This window comes from Salmo salar, chromosome 09, assembly GCF_965601325.2.
Source record: "Salmo salar chromosome 09, fSalSal1, whole genome shotgun sequence".
Lineage (NCBI taxonomy): Eukaryota > Metazoa > Chordata > Actinopteri > Salmoniformes > Salmonidae > Salmo > Salmo salar.
The window spans coordinates 51,327,087-51,351,619 of NC_138299.1; the positions used below are offsets into that span (position 1 = coordinate 51,327,087).

At 43.1% G+C, this 24,533-nt stretch overlaps 1 protein-coding gene across 2 annotated transcripts in view; it reads right to left on the bottom strand.

Moving 5' to 3' along the window:
• Window positions 1–6,403: 6,403 nt before the first annotated feature.
• The window catches only part of numb (NUMB endocytic adaptor protein), a 249,907-nt gene continuing 231,777 nt past the window's right edge, over window positions 6,404–24,533 (bottom strand). Inside the window, exons 10-11 of one of the 2 annotated variants that reach the window (XM_045723763.2) lie at window positions 8,143–8,307; window positions 6,404–7,242 (exon numbers count right to left, since the gene is read on the bottom strand). In XM_045723763.2, the coding sequence (XP_045579719.1) occupies window positions 6,572–7,242; window positions 8,143–8,307 (836 nt within the window). In that variant the 3' untranslated portion in view covers window positions 6,404–6,571. The remainder of the gene's footprint in view (window positions 7,243–8,142; window positions 8,308–24,533) is intronic. The other variant, XM_045723764.2, reaches the window with a different exon arrangement.

Genomic DNA, 24,533 nt, shown 5'->3' on the forward strand with positions numbered 1-24,533 from the left:
ATCTCCTTTTCGGCAAACAGAGGAAAAATCACAAAGACGGGGGCGGCCAGGGCACGCGCCTAAGCCCACAGTCCCTTGATCGGCCACTTGAGAAAGGCGATAATGTGTTTCAGCCTGGGGCTGGGATGACGACATTCAGGTTTTTCCCGGGCTCTGAGCGCCCATGGAAGACGTAGGAAGTGTCACGTTAGAGCAGAGATCCTTTGTAAAAGATAGAGATGGCAAAGAAGTTCAAGAAATGGTCAGACAGGCCACTTCCTGTAAAGGAATCTCTCAGGTTTTGACCTGCCATTTGAGTTGTGTTATACTCACAGACACCATTCAAACAGTTTTAGAAACTTTGGAGTGTTTTCTATCCAAAGCCAATAATTATATGCATATTCTAGTTACTGGGCAGGAGTAGTAACCAGATTAAATCGGGTACGTTTTTTATCCAGCCGTGAAAATACTGCCCCCTAGCCATAACAGGTTAACGAGTTACCATCTCCCGAATTAAACTCTAATGATATATGTTATATATGGATAACAGTCACTTATTAATCATTACCTCATATCAGTCTCATTCTGAACAGTCGTAACCCTCTTGGATCTGCAAGAACCCCAACCTTTGCTCATCTTTCAGTACTACAGAAATTTATTTATTTATTTACTAACTAACTAAATAATAACACAGAATACACATACACACTTACATGAGACAAAAGTCCCTAGTGGACTGACATGATATGACGGCTTGTTACATAGAGATGGAGAAGGGGGTGGGGAAAATAGAGAGATGGAGAACAAGGGACATTTATTGTGGATACATTCTAGGACTGCCTTCACATTAATCATATACCTTGCACACAAACCGTCGTCCTTTTGGGTAAGAAATAATGAATGTATTTACGTGTTGAATGTCTTCCTTAGTCGTGTATCTCCATTGGACCCAGGCCTCCGTGAAAAGGGTTCCGTTGGGCCTTCTCCCAAATGAAGTGTAAGGCTCTGATTGTCCACCAGAGGTTACAATGTCCTTTTTAGTTGTAGGTGGCTTCAATGCCTTGTCCTGTAGCCTTTAACACCATCCTGTTAATTCTGCTTTACTTTCACCCGTTCTGGAAGAGTGGTCCTCTGAAGACAGCTAATCAGCCGTGTCGATGATCCCCAGTGGGGTGACGAGAGCAGTGTAGTCGACGATGGTTTGATGAGAGTAACAGGATAGTCCTACCTAAATTCACTTTCTTAGATGCAATATTTAGAGCAGCTACTCAGCCGTATCTTTGATTGTTAGAGAGGCTACTTTGTCTTCTTCACCTCGTGTTGATTTTCAGGGTTGTAACCAATGGAGACGTAAGCTGCAGCTTGTCCTTCTGGTCTGGTAGGTGAGGTTATCATCTTCAGCATGTGTTGAGATTCAAAGTTTCATTTCAGACATGTAGCTCTCGCCTCACATTTCCTGGTCTGATATGTTAATTCTTACCTAGTCCTTTTAAGCACTCTGGTCGAAAAAGGGCAGTTCCATCATGCTGACAAGCTCTCTGACCTCACTCGGGGCATGGCTACTTAATGTGCAAAGTATTCTCAAAACAATGAATCGTATTAGAAAACTAAAATCGCATTCCTATCTTAAAAATACATTCATCGTTTTTCATATTATCTACACCAAGTATTGGATGAAAACTTGACATATTCAGTGTGTACACTTTCCAAATAACAGTATTTTCGTTATACCATTTTTAATGACATCACAAAATAGACAGTTTTCCACATGTTTGAGATATTTGTTCGAAAGTTCACTCTTTAGATGTTTAGAGTTTTTGGCAGGCAAAAGTCGCTCTCTAAACAAAGACATTCCAATCCCTATACTGAAGGGTAGAGAAAGTTTCCCCCTCTAGAGATTTACAGCAGGGTGTGTGGGAGAGAGAGAGACTTGGTTACTGTTACCCCACCCCCCATCAGTCTGATCTGCCCATTCTGATCCTCACAGGACAGTCATGACAGCATGGAGGAGGAGGTGTTATGGTGTGCGGGTGCTTTGCTGGTGACACTGTGATTTATTTAGAATTCAAGACACTTAACCAGCATGCCAACAAAGGAAAAGCAACGAACAAGTGCTCAGCATATGTGGGAATTCCTTCAAGACTGTTAAACGAATTCCAGGTGAAGCTGGTTGAGAGAATGCCAAGATTGTGCAAAGCTGTCATCAAGGCTAAGTGTGGCTACTTTGAAGAATCTCAAATATAAAATCTATTTTGATCCTGCAGCAAAGCACCCCCACAACATGATGCTGCCACCCCCGTGCTTCACGGTTGGGATGGTGTTCTTCGGCTTGCCCTTTTTCCTCCAAACATAACGATGGTCATTATGGCCAAGCAGTTCTTTTTTATCAGACCAGAGGACATTTCTCCAAAAAGAACAATCTTTGTCCCCATGTGCAGTTGCGAACCGTAGTCTGGCTTTTTTTAATGGCAGTTTTGGAGCAGTGGCTTCTTCCTTGCTGAGTGGCCTTTCAGGTTATGTTGATATAGGACTCGTTTTACTGTGAGTATAGATACCTTTGTACCTGTTTCCTCCAGCATCTTCACAAGGTCCTTTGCTGTTGTTCTGGGATTGATTTGCACTTTTCGCCCCAAAGTACGTTCATCTCTAGGAGACAGAACGCGTCTCCTTCCTGAGTGGTTTGACGGCTGCGTGGTCCCATGGTGTTTATACTTGTGTACAGATGAACATGGTACCTTCAGGCGTTTGGAAATTGCTCCCAAGGATGAACCAGACTTGTGGAGGACTACATTTTTCTTCTGAGGTCTTGGCTGATTTCTTTTGATTTTCCCATCATGTCAAGCAAAGAGGCACTGAGTTTGAAGTTAGGCCTGGAAATACATCCACAGGTACACCTCCAATTGACTCATTATGTCAATTAGCCTATCAGAAGCTTCTAAACTCATGACATCGTTTTCTGGAATTTTCCAAGCTGTTTAAAGGCACAGTCAACTTAGGGTATATAAACTTCTGACCCACTGGAACTGTGAATTATAAGTGAAATAATCTGTAAACAATTGTTGGAAAAATTAATTACTTGTGTCATGCACAAAGTAGATGTTCTAACCGACTTGCCAAAACCATAGTTAACAAGAAATGTGTGCTGGTTGAAAAATGAGTTTAATGACTTCAACCTAAGTGTGTGTAAACTTCCGACTTCAACTGTGTGTATATCTATCTATCTATCTATCTATCTATCTATCTATCTATCTATCTATCTATCTATCTATCTATCTATCTATCTATCTATCTATCTATCTATCTATCTATCTATCTATCCATCCATGTATCTATCTTTGGGAAAGGACCCGTAAGTAAGCATTTCACTGTTAAAGGCACTACATTGTCAAGCCATCATCTGCATTGGCCTTTCAGCATTTACAGCGATATGGCCTCTGCATTCATACTTCTGGTGCTTCACGGCACAGCACAGCGCAGAGCTGTTGTCAAGGAAGGGAGTTTGTGTTTATACAAATATATATATATAATTTGGCCTCTGCATTCCCCTGGAGGCTCCGCAATCGCGACACACCCGCCATACAGAGCCTCCCATCACATGTTCAGGTCAAGCATAAATTGGATTTTAGTCTACACTCGTTGTTTAGAAAACATGTGACAAATAACATTTAATTTGAAAGGCCTCAAGAATACAACCAGAAGCTTGTTTGTTTCCACCACCATCAATTTATTCAAATCTTTTTAGCTTAAATTGTTCTGGAAAGAATTGGAATAAAACAATGAAATAATTACAAAATGGAAAATAAAAACTTGATCAGATAACAGATCATATTCACAGGCTTGATAAAAATAAAATAAAAAAATAAAGTGTGGCAGATGAAAGTGAGAGACATTGTATTCCCTATACAGTGCACTGCTTTTAACCAGAGCCCTGGTAGTACAGCTACAGTATAGATAGAATAGGGATTTCCATTTGTGACACACAAACAGATCAATCTCTCGGTCTCGTTCTACTGCAAACCGTTGGATTCAGAACTACAGTTCCATTAAAAAGTTCAGGACAACCCTGTCCTATCCTTTTGTCACAGATAAGGCTGGAAGGAGGATTCCTGGACTTCCTGTTTATTACCTTTACAAATTCCAAGAGTTTTCCAACCAGGATTTCTGGAAACTGGGAGATTTAGGGAAAATTACTGGAATTTTACAACGCCATGACCTGTGGTCCATCATTCATCACTGTGGTCAAATGATCAACTACTACAATGTTTGTGCAAATAAAATAAAATAAATGGGAGATCTGTCAATCAATCATTTTCATTGAAAAATATAATTTAAGGAGAAAAATTAGGAGATGACACTGTCCAAAGTGTTAAAATATAAAATAACAAATATTACCAGAAAAATAAAACAAATGACAATGAAGAAGTAAGACAAGAGGAAGTCAAATGTAGTTAAGTACTCACGAGTACTATCGAGAACTAACAAGGGCTATCGAGTACTAACAAGTACCATTGAGTACTCATAAGTACTATTGAGTACTAACAAGTACTCACGAGTACTAACAAGGACCATTGAGTACTAACAAGTACTATTGAGTCCTATCGAGTACTAGACAAGTACTATTGTAGTAAGGAGACTTGAGAGAGCAGAGCTGTAGTACGCAGAGGTAACCTGGGGTGTATTTATTTAGTGGAACATCGTACCAAACGTTTGCTTCAAAACGAGAAAAAAAAATAAGGTTTTGCAAATCGAAAAATGAGTTTCTATTGGACAAATTCAGGTAGGTCCCACCCAGTTTCCATTCCGTTTGGTTCCTAGTAAATACACCTTTGGATACTCTACGATCACCACCACTACTTCTGCCCACTGGCTCCACATTAATTGTTGCTGCAATGAAGATTGATTATTTACAGTGAGATGTACATCCAAGCCAGTCAACGACAATAAGACAGAATTCTTAAAAAAATAAAATAAAACAGCTGTCCATTCAAACACACATTTTTTTCCTCTTTACATCGTCATAGAAATCAGACAACTGCCGTGAGCTATGTTGCTGTGTATACTGTTATGTATAATATAATTGCTTGTATACACGTTACACAATCCCACTCATTCTCATTGTAGCTAGCTAGCCTCTGGCAAAGATTACATACAACTCTTCTGTTAGATTTCCATAGCTATTTAAAATATACCTTAATGCATAAAAATAAAGATTTTGGCATTCTCTTCACTTTTGATTTTGAAGTTTTATATGAGAACCTCTCGTCTGGAAGCTCAGTACTCTTTCAGTGCTGCAGTCCCTTCTGCCTGCCAGGTGGCCGGGAGAGCAAATCGTACTCCCGCCACCTGGGGGCGCTGTGAGCTGGACCAGGAGAGGGAGGAAGGGGGGGTAGGGGAAGGAGCCGTAACCCCTAGTACAGTCATTATGGTCTCTCCAGAGCTGGGAGGGCTAGTTGGGTCTGAGGTGGCGCCGGCTGGTTGAGGCTGACTAGGTTGAGCTGGGTGGTTGGTTGAGGCTGAGGTGGTTGGTTTGGGCAAACTGGGTGGCTGGTTGGGGCTGACTGGGGGGCTGGTTGGGGCTGACTGGGGGGCTGACTGGGGGGCTGGTTGGGGCTGACTGGGGGGGGCTGACTGGGTGGCTGGTTGGGGCTGACTGGGGGGCTGGCTGGGGCTGACTGGGGGGCTGGCTGGGGCTGACTGGGGGGCTGACTGGGAGGCTGGTTGGGGCTGACTGGGGGGCTGGCTGGTTGGGGCTGACTGGGGGGCTGACTGGGAGGCTGACTGGGGGGCTGGTTGGAGGGCTGGTTGGGGGGATGACTGGGAGGCTAGTTGGGGGGCTGGTAGGGGGGCTGACCGGGAGGCTGGTTGGGGGGCTGGTAGGGGGGCTGACTGGGAGGCTGGTTGGGGGGCTGACTGGGAGGCTGGTTGGGGGGCTGACTGGGAGGCTGGTTGGGGGCTGACTGGGAGGCTGGTTGGGGGCTGACTGAGGGGCTGGTTGGGGGGCTGGTTGGGGCTGACTGGGTGGTTGGGGGGCTGACTGGGTGGTTGGGGGGCTGACTGGGTGGTTGGTTGGGGCTGACTGGGTGGTTGGTTGGGGCTGACTGGGGGGCTGGTCATAGCTCCAGTTTATAGATGCACCCATCCATCTCCCTCCTCCTCCCTCCTCTTCACTCAGGTCCCCCCACTAAGCCAGACCAGACGGCTGGAGAGGCTATATCTCCTCCTCTCTCCCCAACCGGCACAATCAACAGCCTCCTTCCTCTCCCCCCCAGTCCTCCTCCCCCCCAGTCCTCCTCCTCCCCAGTCCTCCCCAGTCCTCCTCCTCCCCAGTCCTCCCCCTCCCATCCTCCTCCTCCCCAGTCCTCCCCCTCCCCAGTCCTCCCCCTCCCCCCAGTCCTCCTCCTCCCCCCAGTCCTCCTCCTCCCCACTCCTCCTCCTCCCCAGTCCTCCTCATCCCCAGTCCTCCCCAGTCCTCCTCCTCCCCAGTCCTCCCCAGTCCTCCTTATCCCCAGTCCTCCCCCTCCCCAGTCCTCCCCCTCCCCAGTCCTCCCCCTCCCCAGTCCTCCTCCTCCCCAGTCCTCCTCCTCCTCAGTCTCTAGAGCTGGATCTCAAAGGTTGTGTGGAGCTCGGAGGAGAAAGGGTTAGTGGGCGACGGCGTGGTGTGCTGGCGGGACCGACTCTCCAGGGAGGCCCACTTGGCCTCGAAGGGGTCGGCCGCGGGCTGGAGAGGGGCCGGGGAGGACTGAGGGGGCAGGAAGGGAGGGGCCCAGTTGTCGGCTCTGCCCCCATTGAATGCTACACTCCCATTGGGTGGCTGGAGGGGGACAGGCAGGGGTATAGAGGGCTGCTGGTGGGGGTTGTTGTAAGGATCATACTGAGGGGTGGGGTATGCCTGGGGCTGAGGGGTTGAACCAAACAAATAGGCTACCATCTGAGAGGAGGTGATGCCCACCATGGGCACACTGGGGTGAGCATAGGGCAGCCCGTTGGACATCGGGTATGCAGGCTGGCGAGGGGCAGAGAAGGGCTGGCCAGTGGGTAGTGTGGTTGAGAATGCCTGGGTTGGGGTGCTGGACAAGGCTGGGGGGTTAGGGGTGAGGAACTGTTGAAAGGAGGGTGTAGACGCGGGCTGCAGAGCGCAGATAGACTTGGTGACCTCCTCGAGCCAGCGTTCAGCCTCTGACGGCGTGCGGCGGTGGGATAGGTGCGATGGGGACGCCGTGGTGGAGGGTGGAGCTACAATCACTGGGGTTGTCCAATCACTTCCTGTCAGAGGAAACACCAGAGAAGGTTTGGGAGTGACTAATGATCACGGAGTTGTAGATATAATTGTGAAATAACACTGTGACAACAGCTATAAAGAGCATTATTATCAATAGATTTGATCGACGACAACAATCATGACGTCGCTAACTTGAAAAAAACACTCTTCCCATGTCAGACCTGCTGTGGAGTCCGTCAGGCGTTTTAGTGGAATTCAGGCTGGTTAGTGTTTTGCTATCCTGCTTTTTCTAAAACATGCAGAACAACCAGCCTGTCTTTGTTCTGGTCCGGTGTCTCAGTCCATAGAAACAGAACCAGCCTGTCTGTGTTCTGGTCTGGTGTCTCAGTCCATAGAAACAGAACCAGCCTGTCAGTGTTCTGGTCTGGTGTCTCAGTCCATAGAAACAGAACCAGCCTGTCAGTGTTCTGGTCTGGTGTCTCAGTCCATAGAAACAGAACCAGCCTGTGTTCTGGTGTCTCAGTCCATAGAAACAGAACCAGCCCGTCTGTGTTCTGGTCCGGTGTCTCAGTCCATAGAAACAGAACCAGCCTGTCTGTGTTCTGGTCCGGTGTCTCAGTCCATAGAAACAGAACCAGCCTGTCTGTGTTCTGGTCTGGTGTCTCAGTCCATAGAAACAGAACCAGCCTGTCTGTGTTCTGGTCTGGTGTCTCAGTCCATAGAAACAGAACCAGCCTGTCTGTGTTCTGGTCTGGTGTCTAAGTCCATAGAAACAGAACCAGCCTGTCTGTGTTCTGGTCTGGTGTCTCAGTCCATAGAAACACAACCAGCCTGTCTGTGTTCTGGTCTGGTGTCTCAGTCCATAGAAACAGAACAACCACAGTAGTAGCGAAACACCAAGGAGCCCAAGGCGTCTAAATCTATTTCTATGCTCCGGTCCTTACCTGGGTGTGCAGAGGAAGAGGCGGCTGAGGTATGTTGCCCTGCTTGGCAGTGGGGGCTTGGGGTCTTGGCCCAGGGGTTAGTGTCTCGAGCAGGTAGTGGCGGGGGCAGTGCTGGAGAGTTATCAGCAACAACAACAGGAGGGAAGGCAGGACCGGTACCGTTCCCTACGGCAGAGTGAATAGCAAACAGGACAGCCATGTTGTATGTAGCCGTGGTAGTATTAGATGGACAGGTACAGACATGTTGTATGTAGACGTGGTAGTATTAGATGGACAGGTACAGACATGTTATATGTAGACGTGGTAGTATTAGATGGACAGGTACAGACATGTTGTATGTAGCCATGGTAGTATTAGGTGGACAGGTACAGACATGTTGTATGTAGACGTGGTAGTATTAGATGGACAGGTACAGACATGTTGTATGTAGACGTGGTAGTATTAGATGGACAGGTACACAGATATGTTGTATGTAGACGTGGTAGTATTAGGTGGACAGGTACACAGACATGTTGTATGTAGACGTGGTAGTATTAGGTGGACAGGTACACAGACATGTTGTATGTAGACGTGGTAGTATTAGATGGACAGGTACACAGAGATGTTGTATGTAGACGTGGTAGTATTAGGTGGACAGGTACACAGACATGTTGTATGTAGACGTGGTAGTATTAGGTAGCAGGTACAGACATGTTGTATGTAGACGTGGTAGTATTAGATGGACAGGTACACATATATGTTGTATGTAGACGTGGTAGTATTAGGTGGACAGGTACACAGACATGTATGTAGACGTGGTAGTATTAGGTAGCAGGTACAGACATGTTGTATGTAGACGTGGTAGTATTAGGTAGACAGGTACAGACATGTTGTATGTAGACGTGGTAGTATTAGATGGACAGGTACAGACATGTTGTATGTAGACGTGGTAGTATTAGATGGACAGGTAAAGACATGTTGTATGTAGACGTGGTAGTATTAGATGGACAGGTACAGACATGTTGTATGTAGACGTGGTAGTATTAGATGGACAGGTACAGACATGTTGTATGTAGACGTGGTAGTATTAGATGGACAGGTACAGACATGTTGTATGTAGACGTGGTAGTATTAGGTGGACAGGTACAGACATGTTGTATGTAGACGTGGTAGTATTAGGTAGCAGGTACAGACATGTTGTATGTAGACGTGGTAGTATTAAATGGACAGGTACAGACATGTTGTATGTAGACGTGGTAGTATTAGGTGGACAGGTACACAGACATGTTGTATGTAGACATGGTAGTATTAGATGGACAGGTACACAGACATGTTGTATGTAGACGTGGTAGTATTAGGTAGCAGGTACAGACATGTTGTATGTAGACGTGGTAGTATTAAATGGACAGGTACAGACATGTTGTATGTAGACATGGTAGTATTAGGTGGACAGGTACAGACATGTTGTATGTAGACGTGGTAGTATTAGATGGACAGGTACAGACATGTTGTATGTAGACGTGGTAGTATTAGATGGACAAGTACAGACATGTTGTATGTAGACGTGGTAGTATTAGATGGACAGGTACAGACATGTTGCATGTAGACGAGGTAGTATTAGGTAGCAGGTACAGACGTTGTATGTAGACGTGGTAGTATTAAATGGACAGGTACAGACATGTTGTATGTAGACGTGGTAGTATTAGGTGGACAGGTACACAGACATGTTGTATGTAGACATGGTAGTATTAGATGGACAGGTACACAGACATGTTGTATGTAGACGTGGTAGTATTAGGTAGCAGGTACAGACATGTTGTATGTAGACGTGGTAGTATTAAATGGACAGGTACAGACATGTTGTATGTAGACATGGTAGTATTAGGTGGACAGGTACAGACATGTTGTATGTAGACGTGGTAGTATTAGATGGACAGGTACAGACATGTTGTATGTAGACGTGGTAGTATTAGATGGACAAGTACAGACATGTTGTATGTAGACGTGGTAGTATTAGATGGACAGGTACAGACATGTTGCATGTAGACGAGGTAGTATTAGGTAGCAGGTACAGACGTTGTATGTAGACGTGGTAGTATTAGATGGACAGGTACAGACATGTATGTAGACGTGGTAGTATTAGATGGACAGGTAGAGACATGTTGCATGTAGACGTGGTAGTATTAGGTAGCAGGTACAGACGTTGTATGTAGACGTGGTAGTATTAGATGGACAGGTAAAGACATGTTGTATGTAGACGTGGTAGTATTAGATGGTCAGGTACAGACATGTTGTATGTAGACGTGGTAGTATTAGATGGACAAGTACAGACATGTTGTATGTAGACGTGGTAGTATTAGATGGACAGGTACAGACATGTTGTATGTAGACGTGGTAGTATTAGATGGACAGGTACACAGACATGTTGTATGTAGAAGTGGTAGTATAAGATGGACAGGTACAGACATGTTGTATGTAGACGTGGTAGTATTAGGTGGACAGGTACAGACATGTTGTATGTAGACGTGGTAGTATTAAATGGACAGGTACAGACAAGTTGTATGTAGACGTGGTAGTATTAGGTGGACAGGTACACAGACATGTTGTATGTAGAAGTGGTAGTATTAGGTGGACAGGTACACAGACATGTTGTATGTAGACGTGGTAGTATTAGATGGACAGGTACACAGACATGTTGTATGTAGACGTGGTAGTATTAGGTGGACAGGTACACAGACATGTATGTAGACGTGGTAGTATTAGATGGCCAGGTACAGACATGTTGTATGTAGACGTGGTAGTATTAGATGGACAGTTACAGACATGTATGTAGACGTGGTAGTATTAGATGGACGGGTACAGACATGTTATATGTAGACGTGGTAGTATTAGGTAGCAGGTACAGACATGTTGTATGTAGACGTGGTAGTATTAGATGGTCAGGTACAGACATGTTGTATGTAGACGTGGTAGTATTAGATGGACAGGTACAGACATGTTGTATGTAGACGTGGTAGTATTAGATGGACAGGTACAGACATGTTGTATGTAGACGTGGTAGTATTAGATGGACAGGTACAGACATGTTGTATGTAGACGTGGTAGTATTAGATGGACAGGTACAGACATGTTGTATGTAGACGTGGTAGTATTAGGTAGCAGGTACAGACGTTGTATGTAGACGTGGTAGTATTAGATGGACAGGTAAAGACATGTTGTATGTAGACGTGGTAGTATTAGATGGTCAGGTACAGACATGTTGTATGTAGACGTGGTAGTATTAGATGGACAAGTACAGACATGTTGAATGTAGACGTGGTAGTATTAGATGGACAGGTACAGATATGTTGTATGTAGACGTGGTAGTATTAGATGGACAGGTACACAGACATGTTGTATGTAGAAGTGGTAGTATAAGATGGACAGGTACAGACATGTTGTATGTAGACGTGGTAGTATTAGGTGGACAGGTACAGACATGTTGTATGTAGACGTGGTAGTATTAAATGGACAGGTACAGACAAGTTGTATGTAGACGTGGTAGTATTAGGCGGACAGGTACACAGACATGTTGTATGTAGAAGTGGTAGTATTAGGTGGACAGGTACACAGACATGTTGTATGTAGACGTGGTAGTATTAGATGGACAGGTACACAGACATGTTGTATGTAGACGTGGTAGTATTAGATGGACAGGTACAGACATGTTGTATGTAGACGTGGTAGTATTTAGATGGACAGGTACAGACATGTTGTATGTAGACGTGGTAGTATTAGATGGACAGGTACAGACATGTATGTAGACGTGGTAGTATTAGATGGACAGGTACAGACATGTTGTATGTAGACGTGGTAGTATTAGGTAGCAGGTACAGACATGTTGTATGTAGACGTGGTAGTATTAGATGGACAGGTACAGACATGTTGTATGTAGACGTGGTAGTATTAGATGGACAGGTACAGACATGTTGTATGTAGACGTGGTAGTATTAGATGGACAGGTACAGACATGTTGTATGTAGACGTGGTAGTATTAGATGGACAGGTACAGACATGTTGTATGTAGACGTGGTAGTATTAGATGGACAGGTACAGACATGTTGTATGTAGACGTGGTAGTATTAGATGGACAGGTACAGACATGTTGTATGTAGACGTGGTAGTATGTAGACGTGGTAGTATTAGAGGGACAGGTACAGACATGTTGTATGGAGCCATGGTAGTATTAGGTAGACAGGTAAAGACAGGTTGTATGTAGACGTGGTAGTATTAGATGGACAGGTACACAGATATGTTGTATGTAGACGTGGTAGTATTAGGTGGACAGGTACACAGACATGTTGTATGTAGACGTGGTAGTATTAGGTGGACAGGTACACAGACATGTTGTATGTAGACGTGGTTGTATTAGATGGACAGGTACACAGACATGTTGTATGTAGACGTGGTAGTATTAGGTGGACAGGTACACAGACATGTTGTATGTAGACGTGGTAGTATTAGGTAGCAGGTACAGACATGTTGTATGTAGACGTGGTAGTATTAGATGGACAGGTACACATATATGTTGTATGTAGACGTGGTAGTATTAGATGGACAGGTACAGACATGTTGTATGTAGACGTGGTAGTATTAGGTGGTCAGGTACACAGACATGTTGTATGTAGACGTGGTAGTATTAGGTAGCAGGTACAGACATGTTGTATGTAGACGTGGTAGTATTAGGTAGACAGGTACAGACATGTTGTATGTAGACGTGGTAGTATTAGATGGACAGGTACAGACATGTTGTATGTAGACGTGGTAGTATTAGATGGACAGGTACAGACATGTTGTATGTAGACGTGGTAGTATTAGATGGACAGGTACAGACATGTTGTATGTAGACGTGGTAGTATTAGATGGACAGGTACAGACATGTTGTATGTAGACATGTTATATGTAGACGTGGTAGTATTAGATGGACAGGTACAGACATGTTGTATGTAGACGTGGTAGTATGTAGACGTGGTAGTATTAGATGGACAGGTACAGACATGTTGTATGTAGACGTGGTAGTATTAGGTGGACAGGTACAGACATGTTGTATGTAGACGTGGTAGTATTAGGTAGCAGGTACAGACATGTTGTATGTAGACGTGGTAGTATTAGGTGGACAGGTACACAGACATGTTGTATGTAGACATGGTAGTATTAGATGGACAGGTACAAAGACATGTATGTAGACGTGGTAGTATTAGGTAGCAGGTACAGACATGTTGTATGTAGACGTGGTAGTATTAAATGGACAGGTACAGACATGTTGTATGTAGACATGGTAGTATTAGGTGGACAGGTACAGACATGTTGTATGTAGACGTGGTAGTATTAGATGGACAGGTACAGACATGTTGTATGTAGACGTGGTAGTATTAGATGGACAAGTACAGACATGTTGTATGTAGACATGGTAGTATTAGATGGACAGGTACAGACATGTTGCATGTAGACGTGGTAGTATTAGGTAGCAGGTACAGACGTTGTATGTAGACGTGGTAGTATTAGATGGACAGGTACCGACATGTATGTAGACGTGGTAGTATTAGATGGACAGGTACAGACATGTTGTATGTAGACGTGGTAGTATTAGATGGACAGGTACAGACATGTTGTATGTAGACGTGGTAGTATTAGATGGACAGGTACAGACATGTTGTATGTAGACGTGGTAGTATTAGATGGACAGGTACAGACATGTTGTATGTAGACGTGGTAGTATTAGATGGTCAGGTACAGACATGTTGTATGTAGACGTGGTAGTATAAGATGGACAAGTACAGACATGTTGTATGTAGACGTGGTAGTATTAGATGGACAGGTACAGACATGTTGTATGTAGACGTGGTAGTATTAGATGGACAGGTACACAGACATGTTGTATGTAGAAGTGGTAGTATAAGATGGACAGGTACAGACATGTTGTATGTAGACGTGGTAGTATTAGGTGGACAGGTACAGACATGTTGTATGTAGACGTGGTAGTATTAAATGGACAGGTACAGACAAGTTGTATGTAGACGTGGTAGTATTAGGTGGACAGGTAGAAAGACATGTTGTATGTAGCAGTGGTAGTATTAGGTGAACAGGTACACAGACATGTGGTATGTAGACGTGGTAGTATTAGATGGACAGGTACAGACATGTATGTTGACGTGGTAGTATTAGATGGACAGGTACAGACATGTTGTATGTAGACGTGGTAGTATTAGATGGACAGGTACACAGACATGTTGTATGTAGAAGTGGTAGTATAAGATGGACAGGTACAGACATGTTGTATGTAGACGTGGTAGTATTAGGTGGACAGGTACAGACATGTTGTATGTAGACGTGGTAGTATTAGATGGACAGGTACAGACATGTTGTATGTAGACGTGGTAGTATTAGGTAGCAGGTACAGACGTTGTATGTAGACGTGGTAGTATTAGATGGACAGGTACAGACGTTGTATGTAGACGTGGTAGTATTAGATGGACAGGTACAGACATGTATGTAGACGTGGTAGTATTAGATGGACAGGTACAGACATGTATGTAGACGTGGTAGTATTAGATGGACAGGTAGAGACATGTTGCATGTAGACGTGGTAGTATTAGGTAGCAGGTACAGACGTTGTATGTAGACGTGGTAGTATTAGATGGACAGGTAAAGACATGTTGTATGTAGACGTGGTAGTATTAGATGGTCAGGTACAGACATGTTGTATGTAGACGTGGTAGTATTAGATGGACAAGTACAGACATGTTGTATGTAGACGTGGTAGTATTAGATGGACAGGTACAGACATGTTGTATGTAGACGTGGTAGTATTAGATGGACAGGTACACAGACATGTTGTATGTAGAAGTGGTAGTATAAGATGGACAGGTACAGACATGTTGTATGTAGACGTGGTAGTATTAGGTGGACAGGTACAGACATGTTGTATGTAGACGTGGTAGTATTAAATGCACAGGTACAGACAAGTTGTATGTAGACGTGGTAGTATTAGGTGGACAGGTACACAGACATGTTGTATGTAGAAGTGGTAGTATTAGGTGGACAGGTACACAGACATGTTGTATGTAGACGTGGTAGTATTAGATGGACAGGTACACAGACATGTTGTATGTAGACGTGGTAGTATTAGGTGGACAGGTACACAGACATGTATGTAGACGTGGTAGTATTAGATGGCCAGGTACAGACATGTTGTATGTAGACGTGGTAGTATTAGATGGACAGTTACAGACATGTATGTAGACGTGGTAGTATTAGATGGACGGGTACAGACATGTTATATGTAGACGTGGTAGTATTAGGTAGCAGGTACAGACATGTTGTATGTAGACGTGGTAGTATTAGATGGTCAGGTACAGACATGTTGTATGTAGACGTGGTAGTATTAGATGGACAGGTACAGACATGTTGTATGTAGACGTGGTAGTATTAGATGGACAGGTACAGACATGTTGTATGTAGACGTGGTAGTATTAGATGGACAGGTACAGACATGTTGTATGTAGACGTGGTAGTATTAGATGGACAGGTACAGACATGTTGTATGTAGACGTGGTAGTATTAGGTAGCAGGTACAGACGTTGTATGTAGACGTGGTAGTATTAGATGGACAGGTAAAGACATGTTGTATGTAGACGTGGTAGTATTAGATGGTCAGGTACAGACATGTTGTATGTAGACGTGGTAGTATTAGATGGACAAGTACAGACATGTTGAATGTAGACGTGGTAGTATTAGATGGACAGGTACAGATATGTTGTATGTAGACGTGGTAGTATTAGATGGACAGGTACACAGACATGTTGTATGTAGAAGTGGTAGTATAAGATGGACAGGTACAGACATGTTGTATGTAGACGTGGTAGTATTAGGTGGACAGGTACAGACATGTTGTATGTAGACGTGGTAGTATTAAATGGACAGGTACAGACAAGTTGTATGTAGACGTGGTAGTATTAGGTGGACAGGTACACAGACATGTTGTATGTAGAAGTGGTAGTATTAGGTGGACAGGTACACAGACATGTTGTATGTAGACGTGGTAGTATTAGATGGACAGGTACACAGACATGTTGTATGTAGACGTGGTAGTATTAGATGGACAGGTACAGACATGTTGTATGTAGACGTGGTAGTATTTAGATGGACAGGTACAGACATGTTGTATGTAGACGTGGTAGTATTAGATGGACAGGTACAGACATGTATGTAGACGTGGTAGTATTAGATGGACAGGTACAGACATGTTGTATGTAGACGTGGTAGTATTAGATGGACAGGTACAGACATGTTGTATGTAGACGTGGTAGTATTAGATGGACAGGTACAGACATGTTGTATGTAGACGTGGTAGTATTAGATGGACAGGTACAGACATGTTGTATGTAGACGTGGTAGTATTAGATGGACAGGTACAGACATGTTGTATGTAGACGTGGTAGTATGTAGACGTGGTAGTATTAGAGGGACAGGTACAGACATGTTGTATGGAGCCATGGTAGTATTAGGTAGACAGGTAAAGACAGGTTGTATGTAGACGTGGTAGTAATAGATGGACAGGTACACAGATATGTTGTATGTAGACGTGGTAGTATTAGGTGGACAGGTACACAGACATGTTGTATGTAGACGTGGTAGTATTAGGTGGACAGGTACACAGACATGTTGTATGTAGACGTGGTTGTATTAGATGGACAGGTACACAGACATGTTGTATGTAGACGTGGTAGTATTAGGTGGACAGGTACACAGACATGTTGTATGTAGACGTGGTAGTATTAGGTAGCAGGTACAGACATGTTGTATGTAGACGTGGTAGTATTAGATGGACAGGTACACATATATGTTGTATGTAGACGTGGTAGTATTAGATGGACAGGTACAGACATGTTGTATGTTGACGTGGTAGTATTAGGTGGTCAGGTACACAGACATGTTGTATGTAGACGTGGTAGTATTAGGTAGCAGGTACAGACATGTTGTATGTAGACGTGGTAGTATTAGATGGACAGGTACAGACATGTTGTATGTAGACGTGGTAGTATTAGATGGACAGGTACAGACATGTTGTATGTAGACGTGGTAGTATTAGATGGACAGGTACAGACATGTTGTATGTAGACATGTTATATGTAGACGTGGTAGTATTAGATGGACAGGTACAGACATGTTGTATGTAGACGTGGTAGTATGTAGACGTGGTAGTATTAGATGGACAGGTACAGACATGTTGTATGTAGACGTGGTAGTATTAGGTGGACAGGTACAGACATGTTGTATGTAGACGTGGTAGTATTAGGTAGCAGGTACAGACATGTTGTATGTAGACGTGGTAGTATTAGGTGGACAGGTACACAGACATGTTGTATGTAGACATGGTAGTATTAGATGGACAGGTACAAAGACATGTTGTATGTAGACGTGGTAGTATTAGGTAGCAGGTACAGACATGTTGTATGTAGACGTGGTAGTATTAAATGGACAGGTACAGACATGTTGTATGTAGACATGGTAGTATTAGGTGGACAGGTACAGACATGTTGTATGTAGACGTGGTAGTATTAGATGGACAGGTACAGACATGTTGTATGTAGACGTGGTAGTATTAGATGGACAAGTACAGACATGTTGTATGTAGACATGGTAGTATTAGATGGACAGGTACAGACATGTTGCATGTAGACGTGGTAGTATTAGGTAGCAGGTACAGACGTTGTATGTAGACGTGGTAGTATTAGATGGACAGGTACCGACATGTATGTAGACGTGGTAGTATTAGATGGACAGGTACAGACATGTTGTATGTAGACGTGGTAGTATTAGATGGACAGGTACAGACATGTTGTATGTAGACGTGGTAGTATTAGATGGACAGGTACAGACATGTTGTATGTAGACGTGGTAGTATTAGATGGACAGGTACAGACATGTTGTATGTAGACGTGGTAGTATTAGATGGTCAGGTACAGACATGTTGTATGTAGACGTGGTAGTATAAGATGGACAAGTACAGACATGTTGTATGTAGACGTGGTAGTATTAGATGGACAGGTACAGACATGTTGTATGTAGACGTGGTAGTATTAGATGGACAGGTACACAGACATGTTGTATGTAGAAGTGGTAGTATAAGATGGACAGGTACAGACATGTTGTATGTAGACGTGGTAGTATTAGGTGGACAGGTACAGACATGTTGTATGTAGACGTGGTAGTATTAGATGGACAGGTACAGACATGTTGTATGTAGACGTGGTAGTATTAGGTGGACAGGTAGAAAGACATGTTGTATGTAGCAGTGGTAGTATTAGGTGAACAGGTACACAGACATGTGGTATGTTGACGTGGTAGTATTAGATGGACAGGTACAGACATGTTGTATGTAGACGTGGTAGTATTAGATGGACAGGTACACAGACATGTTGTATGTAGAAGTGGTAGTATAAGATGGACAGGTACAGACATGTTGTATGTAGACGTGGTAGTATTAGGTGGACAGGTACAGACATGTTGTATGTAGACGTGGTAGTATTAGATGGACAGGTACAGACATGTTGTATGTAGACGTGGTAGTATTAGGTAGCAGGTACAGACGTTGTATGTAGACGTGGTAGTATTAGATGGACAGGTAAAGACATGTTGTATGTAGACGTGGTAGTATTAGATGGTCAGGTACAGACATGTTGTATGTAGACGTGGTAGTATTAGATGGACAAGTACAGACATGTTGAATGTAGACGTGGTAGTATTAGATGGACAGGTACAGATATGTTGTATGTAGACGTGGTAGTATTAGATGGACAGGTACACAGACATGTTGTATGTAGAAGTGGTAGTATAAGATGGACAGGTACAGACATGTTGTATGTAGACGTGGTAGAATTAGGTGGACAGGTACAGACAAGTTGTATGTAGACGTGGTAGTATTAGGTGGACAGGTACACAGACATGTTGTATGTAGAAGTGGTAGTATTAGGTGGACAGGTACACAGACATGTTGTATGTAGACGTGGTAGTATTAGATGGACAGGTACACAGACATGTTGTATGTAGACGTGGTAGTATTAGATGGACAGGTACAGACATGTTGTATGTAGACGTGGTAGTATTTAGATGGACAGGTACAGACATGTTGTATGTAGACGTGGTAGTATTAGATGGACAGGTACAGACATGTTGTATGTAGACGTGGTAGTATTAGGTAGCAGGTACAGACATGTTGTATGTAGATGTGGTAGTATTAGATGGACAGGTACAGACATGTTGTATGTAGACGTGGTAGTATTAGATGGACAGGTACAGACATGTTGTATGTAGACGTGGTAGTATTAGATGGACAGGTACAGACATGTTGTATGTAGACGTGGTAGTATTAGATGGACAGGTACAGACATGTTGTATGTAGACGTGGTAGTATTAGATGGACAGGTACAGACATGTTGTATGTAGACGTGGTAGTATTAGATGGACAGGTACAGACATGTTGTATGTAGACGTGGTAGTATTAGATGGACAGGTACAGACATGTTGTATGTAGACGTGGTAGTATGTAGACGTGGTAGTATTAGAGGGACAGGTACAGACATGTTGTATGGAGCCATGGTAGTATTAGGTAGACAGGTAAAGACAGGTTGTATGTAGACGTGGTAGTATTAGATGGACAGGTACACAGATATGTTGTATGTAGACGTGGTAGTATTAGGTGGACAGGTACACAGACATGTTGTATGTAGACGTGGTAGTATTAGGTAGCAGGTACAGACATGTTGTATGTAGACGTGGTAGTATTAGATGGACAGGTACACATATATGTTGTATGTAGACGTGGTAGTATTAGATGGACAGGTACAGACATGTTGTATGTAGACGTGGTAGTATTAGGTGGTCAGGTACACAGACATGTTGTATGTAGACGTGGTAGTATTAGGTAGCAGGTACAGACATGTTGTATGTAGACGTGGTAGTATTAGGTAGACAGGTACAGACATATTGTATGTAGACGTGGTAGTATTAGATGGACAGGTACAGACATGTTGTATGTAGACGTGGTAGTATTAGATGGACAGGTACACATATATGTTGTATGTAGACGTGGTAGTATTAGATGGACAGGTACAGACATGTTGTATGTAGACGTGGTAGTATTAGATGGACAGGTACAGACATGTTGTATGTAGACGTGGTAGTATTAGGTGGACAGGTACAGACATGTTGTATGTAGACGTGGTAGTATTAGGTAGCAGGTACAGACATGTTGTATGTAGACGTGGTAGTATTAGGTGGACAGGTACACAGACATGTTGTATGTAGACATGGTAGTATTAGATGGACAGGTACAAAGACATGTTGTATGTAGACGTGGTAGTATTAGGTAGCAGGTACAGAAATGTTGTATGTAGACGTGGTAGTATTAAATGGACAGGTACAGACATGTTGTATGTAGACGTGGTAGTATTAGGTGGACAGGTACAGACATGTTGTATGTAGACGTGGTAGTATTAGATGGACAGGTACAGACATGTTGTATGTAGACGTGGTAGTATTAGGTAGCAGGTACAGACATGTTGTATGTAGACGTGGTAGTATTAGATGGTCAGGTACAGACATGTTGTATGTAGACGTGGTAGTATTAGATGGACAGGTACAGACATGTTGTATGTAGACGTGGTAGTATTAGATGGACAGGTACAGACATGTTGTATGTAGACGTGGTAGTATTAGATGGTCAGGTACAGACATGTTGTATGTAGACGTGGTAGTATTAGATGGACAGGTACAGACATGTTGTATGTAGACGTGGTAGTATTAGATGGACAGGTACAGACATGTTGTATGTAGACGTGGTAGTATTAGATGGACAGGTACAGACATGTTGTATGTAGACGTGGTAGTATTAGATGGACAGGTACAGACATGTTGTATGTAGACGTGGTAGTATTAGGTAGCAGGTACAGACGTTGTATGTAGACGTGGTAGTATTAGATGGACAGGTAAAGACATGTTGTATGTAGACGTGGTAGTATTAGATGGTCAGGTACAGACATGTTGTATGTAGACGTGGTAGTATTAGATGGACAAGTACAGACATGTTGAATGTAGACGTGGTAGTATTAGATGGACAGGTACAGATATGTTGTATGTAGACGTGGTAGTATTAGATGGACAGGTACACAGACATGTTGTATGTAGAAGTGGTAGTATAAGATGGACAGGTACAGACATGTTGTATGTAGACGTGGTAGAATTAGGTGGACAGGTACAGACAAGTTGTATGTAGACGTGGTAGTATTAGGTGGACAGGTACACAGACATGTTGTATGTAGAAGTGGTAGTATTAGGTGGACAGGTACACAGACATGTTGTATGTAGACGTGGTAGTATTAGATGGACAGGTACACAGACATGTTGTATGTAGACGTGGTAGTATTAGATGGACAGGTACAGACATGTTGTATGTAGACGTGGTAGTATTTAGATGGACAGGTACAGACATGTTGTATGTAGACGTGGTAGTATTAGATGGACAGGTACAGACATGTTGTATGTAGACGTGGTAGTATTAGGTAGCAGGTACAGACATGTTGTATGTAGATGTGGTAGTATTAGATGGACAGGTACAGACATGTTGTATGTAGACGTGGTAGTATTAGATGGACAGGTACAGACATGTTGTATGTAGACGTGGTAGTATTAGATGGACAGGTACAGACATGTTGTATGTAGACGTGGTAGTATTAGATGGACAGGTACAGACATGTTGTATGTAGACGTGGTAGTATTAGATGGACAGGTACAGACATGTTGTATGTAGACGTGGTAGTATTAGATGGACAGGTACAGACATGTTGTATGTAGACGTGGTAGTATTAGATGGACAGGTACAGACATGTTGTATGTAGACGTGGTAGTATGTAGACGTGGTAGTATTAGAGGGACAGGTACAGACATGTTGTATGGAGCCATGGTAGTATTAGGTAGACAGGTAAAGACAGGTTGTATGTAGACGTGGTAGTATTAGATGGACAGGTACACAGATATGTTGTATGTAGACGTGGTAGTATTAGGTGGACAGGTACACAGACATGTTGTATGTAGACGTGGTAGTATTAGGTAGCAGGTACAGACATGTTGTATGTAGACGTGGTAGTATTAGATGGACAGGTACACATATATGTTGTATGTAGACGTGGTAGTATTAGATGGACAGGTACAGACATGTTGTATGTAGACGTGGTAGTATTAGGTGGTCAGGTACACAGACATGTTGTATGTAGACGTGGTAGTATTAGGTAGCAGGTACAGACATGTTGTATGTAGACGTGGTAGTATTAGGTAGACAGGTACAGACATATTGTATGTAGACGTGGTAGTATTAGATGGACAGGTACAGACATGTTGTATGTAGACGTGGTAGTATTAGATGGACAGGTACAGACATGTTGTATGTAGACGTGGTAGTATTAGATGGACAGGTACAGACATGTTGTATGTAGACATGTTATATGTAGACGTGGTAGTATTAGATGGACAGGTACAGACATGTTGTATGTAGACGTGGTAGTATGTAGACGTGGTAGTATTAGATGGACAGGTACAGACATGTTGTATGTAGACGTGGTAGTATTAGGTGGACAGGTACAGACATGTTGTATGTAGACGTGGTAGTATTAGGTAGCAGGTACAGACATGTTGTATGTAGACGTGGTAGTATTAGGTGGACAGGTACACAGACATGTTGTATGTAGACATGGTAGTATTAGATGGACAGGTACAAAGACATGTTGTATGTAGACGTGGTAGTATTAGGTAGCAGGTACAGAAATGTTGTATGTAGACGTGGTAGTATTAAATGGACAGGTACAGACATGTTGTATGTAGACGTGGTAGTATGTAGACGTGGTAGTATTAGAGGGACAGGTACAGACATGTTGTATGGAGCCATGGTAGTATTAGGTAGACAGGTAAAGACAGGTTGTATGTAGACGTGGTAGTATTAGATGGACAGGTACACAGATATGTTGTATGTAGACGTGGTAGTATTAGGTGGACAGGTACACAGACATGTTGTATGTAGACGTGGTAGTATTAGGTAGCAGGTACAGACATGTTGTATGTAGACGTGGTAGTATTAGATGGACAGGTACACATATATGTTGTATGTAGACGTGGTAGTATTAGATGGACAGGTACAGACATGTTGTATGTAGACGTGGTAGTATTAGGTGGTCAGGTACACAGACATGTTGTATGTAGACGTGGTAGTATTAGGTAGCAGGTACAGACATGTTGTATGTAGACGTGGTAGTATTAGGTAGACAGGTACAGACATATTGTATGTAGACGTGGTAGTATTAGATGGACAGGTACAGACATGTTGTATGTAGACGTGGTAGTATTAGATGGACAGGTACACATATATGTTGTATGTAGACGTGGTAGTATTAGATGGACAGGTACAGACATGTTGTATGTAGACGTGGTAGTATTAGATGGACAGGTACAGACATGTTGTATGTAGACGTGGTAGTATTAGGTGGACAGGTACAGACATGTTGTATGTAGACGTGGTAGTATTAGGTAGCAGGTACAGACATGTTGTATGTAGACGTGGTAGTATTAGGTGGACAGGTACACAGACATGTTGTATGTAGACATGGTAGTATTAGATGGACAGGTACAAAGACATGTTGTATGTAGACGTGGTAGTATTAGGTAGCAGGTACAGAAATGTTGTATGTAGACGTGGTAGTATTAAATGGACAGGTACAGACATGTTGTATGTAGACGTGGTAGTATTAGGTGGACAGGTACAGACATGTTGTATGTAGACGTGGTAGTATTAGATGGACAGGTACAGACATGTTGTATGTAGACGTGGTAGTATTAGGTAGCAGGTACAGACATGTTGTATGTAGACGTGGTAGTATTAGATGGTCAGGTACAGACATGTTGTATGTAGACGTGGTAGTATTAGATGGACAGGTACAGACATGTTGTATGTAGACGTGGTAGTATTAGATGGACAGGTACAGACATGTTGTATGTAGACGTGGTAGTATTAGATGGTCAGGTACAGACATGTTGTATGTAGACGTGGTAGTATTAGATGGACAGGTACAGACATGTTGTATGTAGACGTGGTAGTATTAGATGGACAGGTACAGACATGTTGTATGTAGACGTGGTAGTATTAGATGGACAGGTACAGACATGTTGTATGTAGACGTGGTAGTATTAGATGGACAGGTACAGACATGTTGTATGTAGACGTGGTAGTATTAGGTAGCAGGTACAGACGTTGTATGTAGACGTGGTAGTATTAGATGGACAGGTAAAGACATGTTGTATGTAGACGTGGTAGTATTAGATGGTCA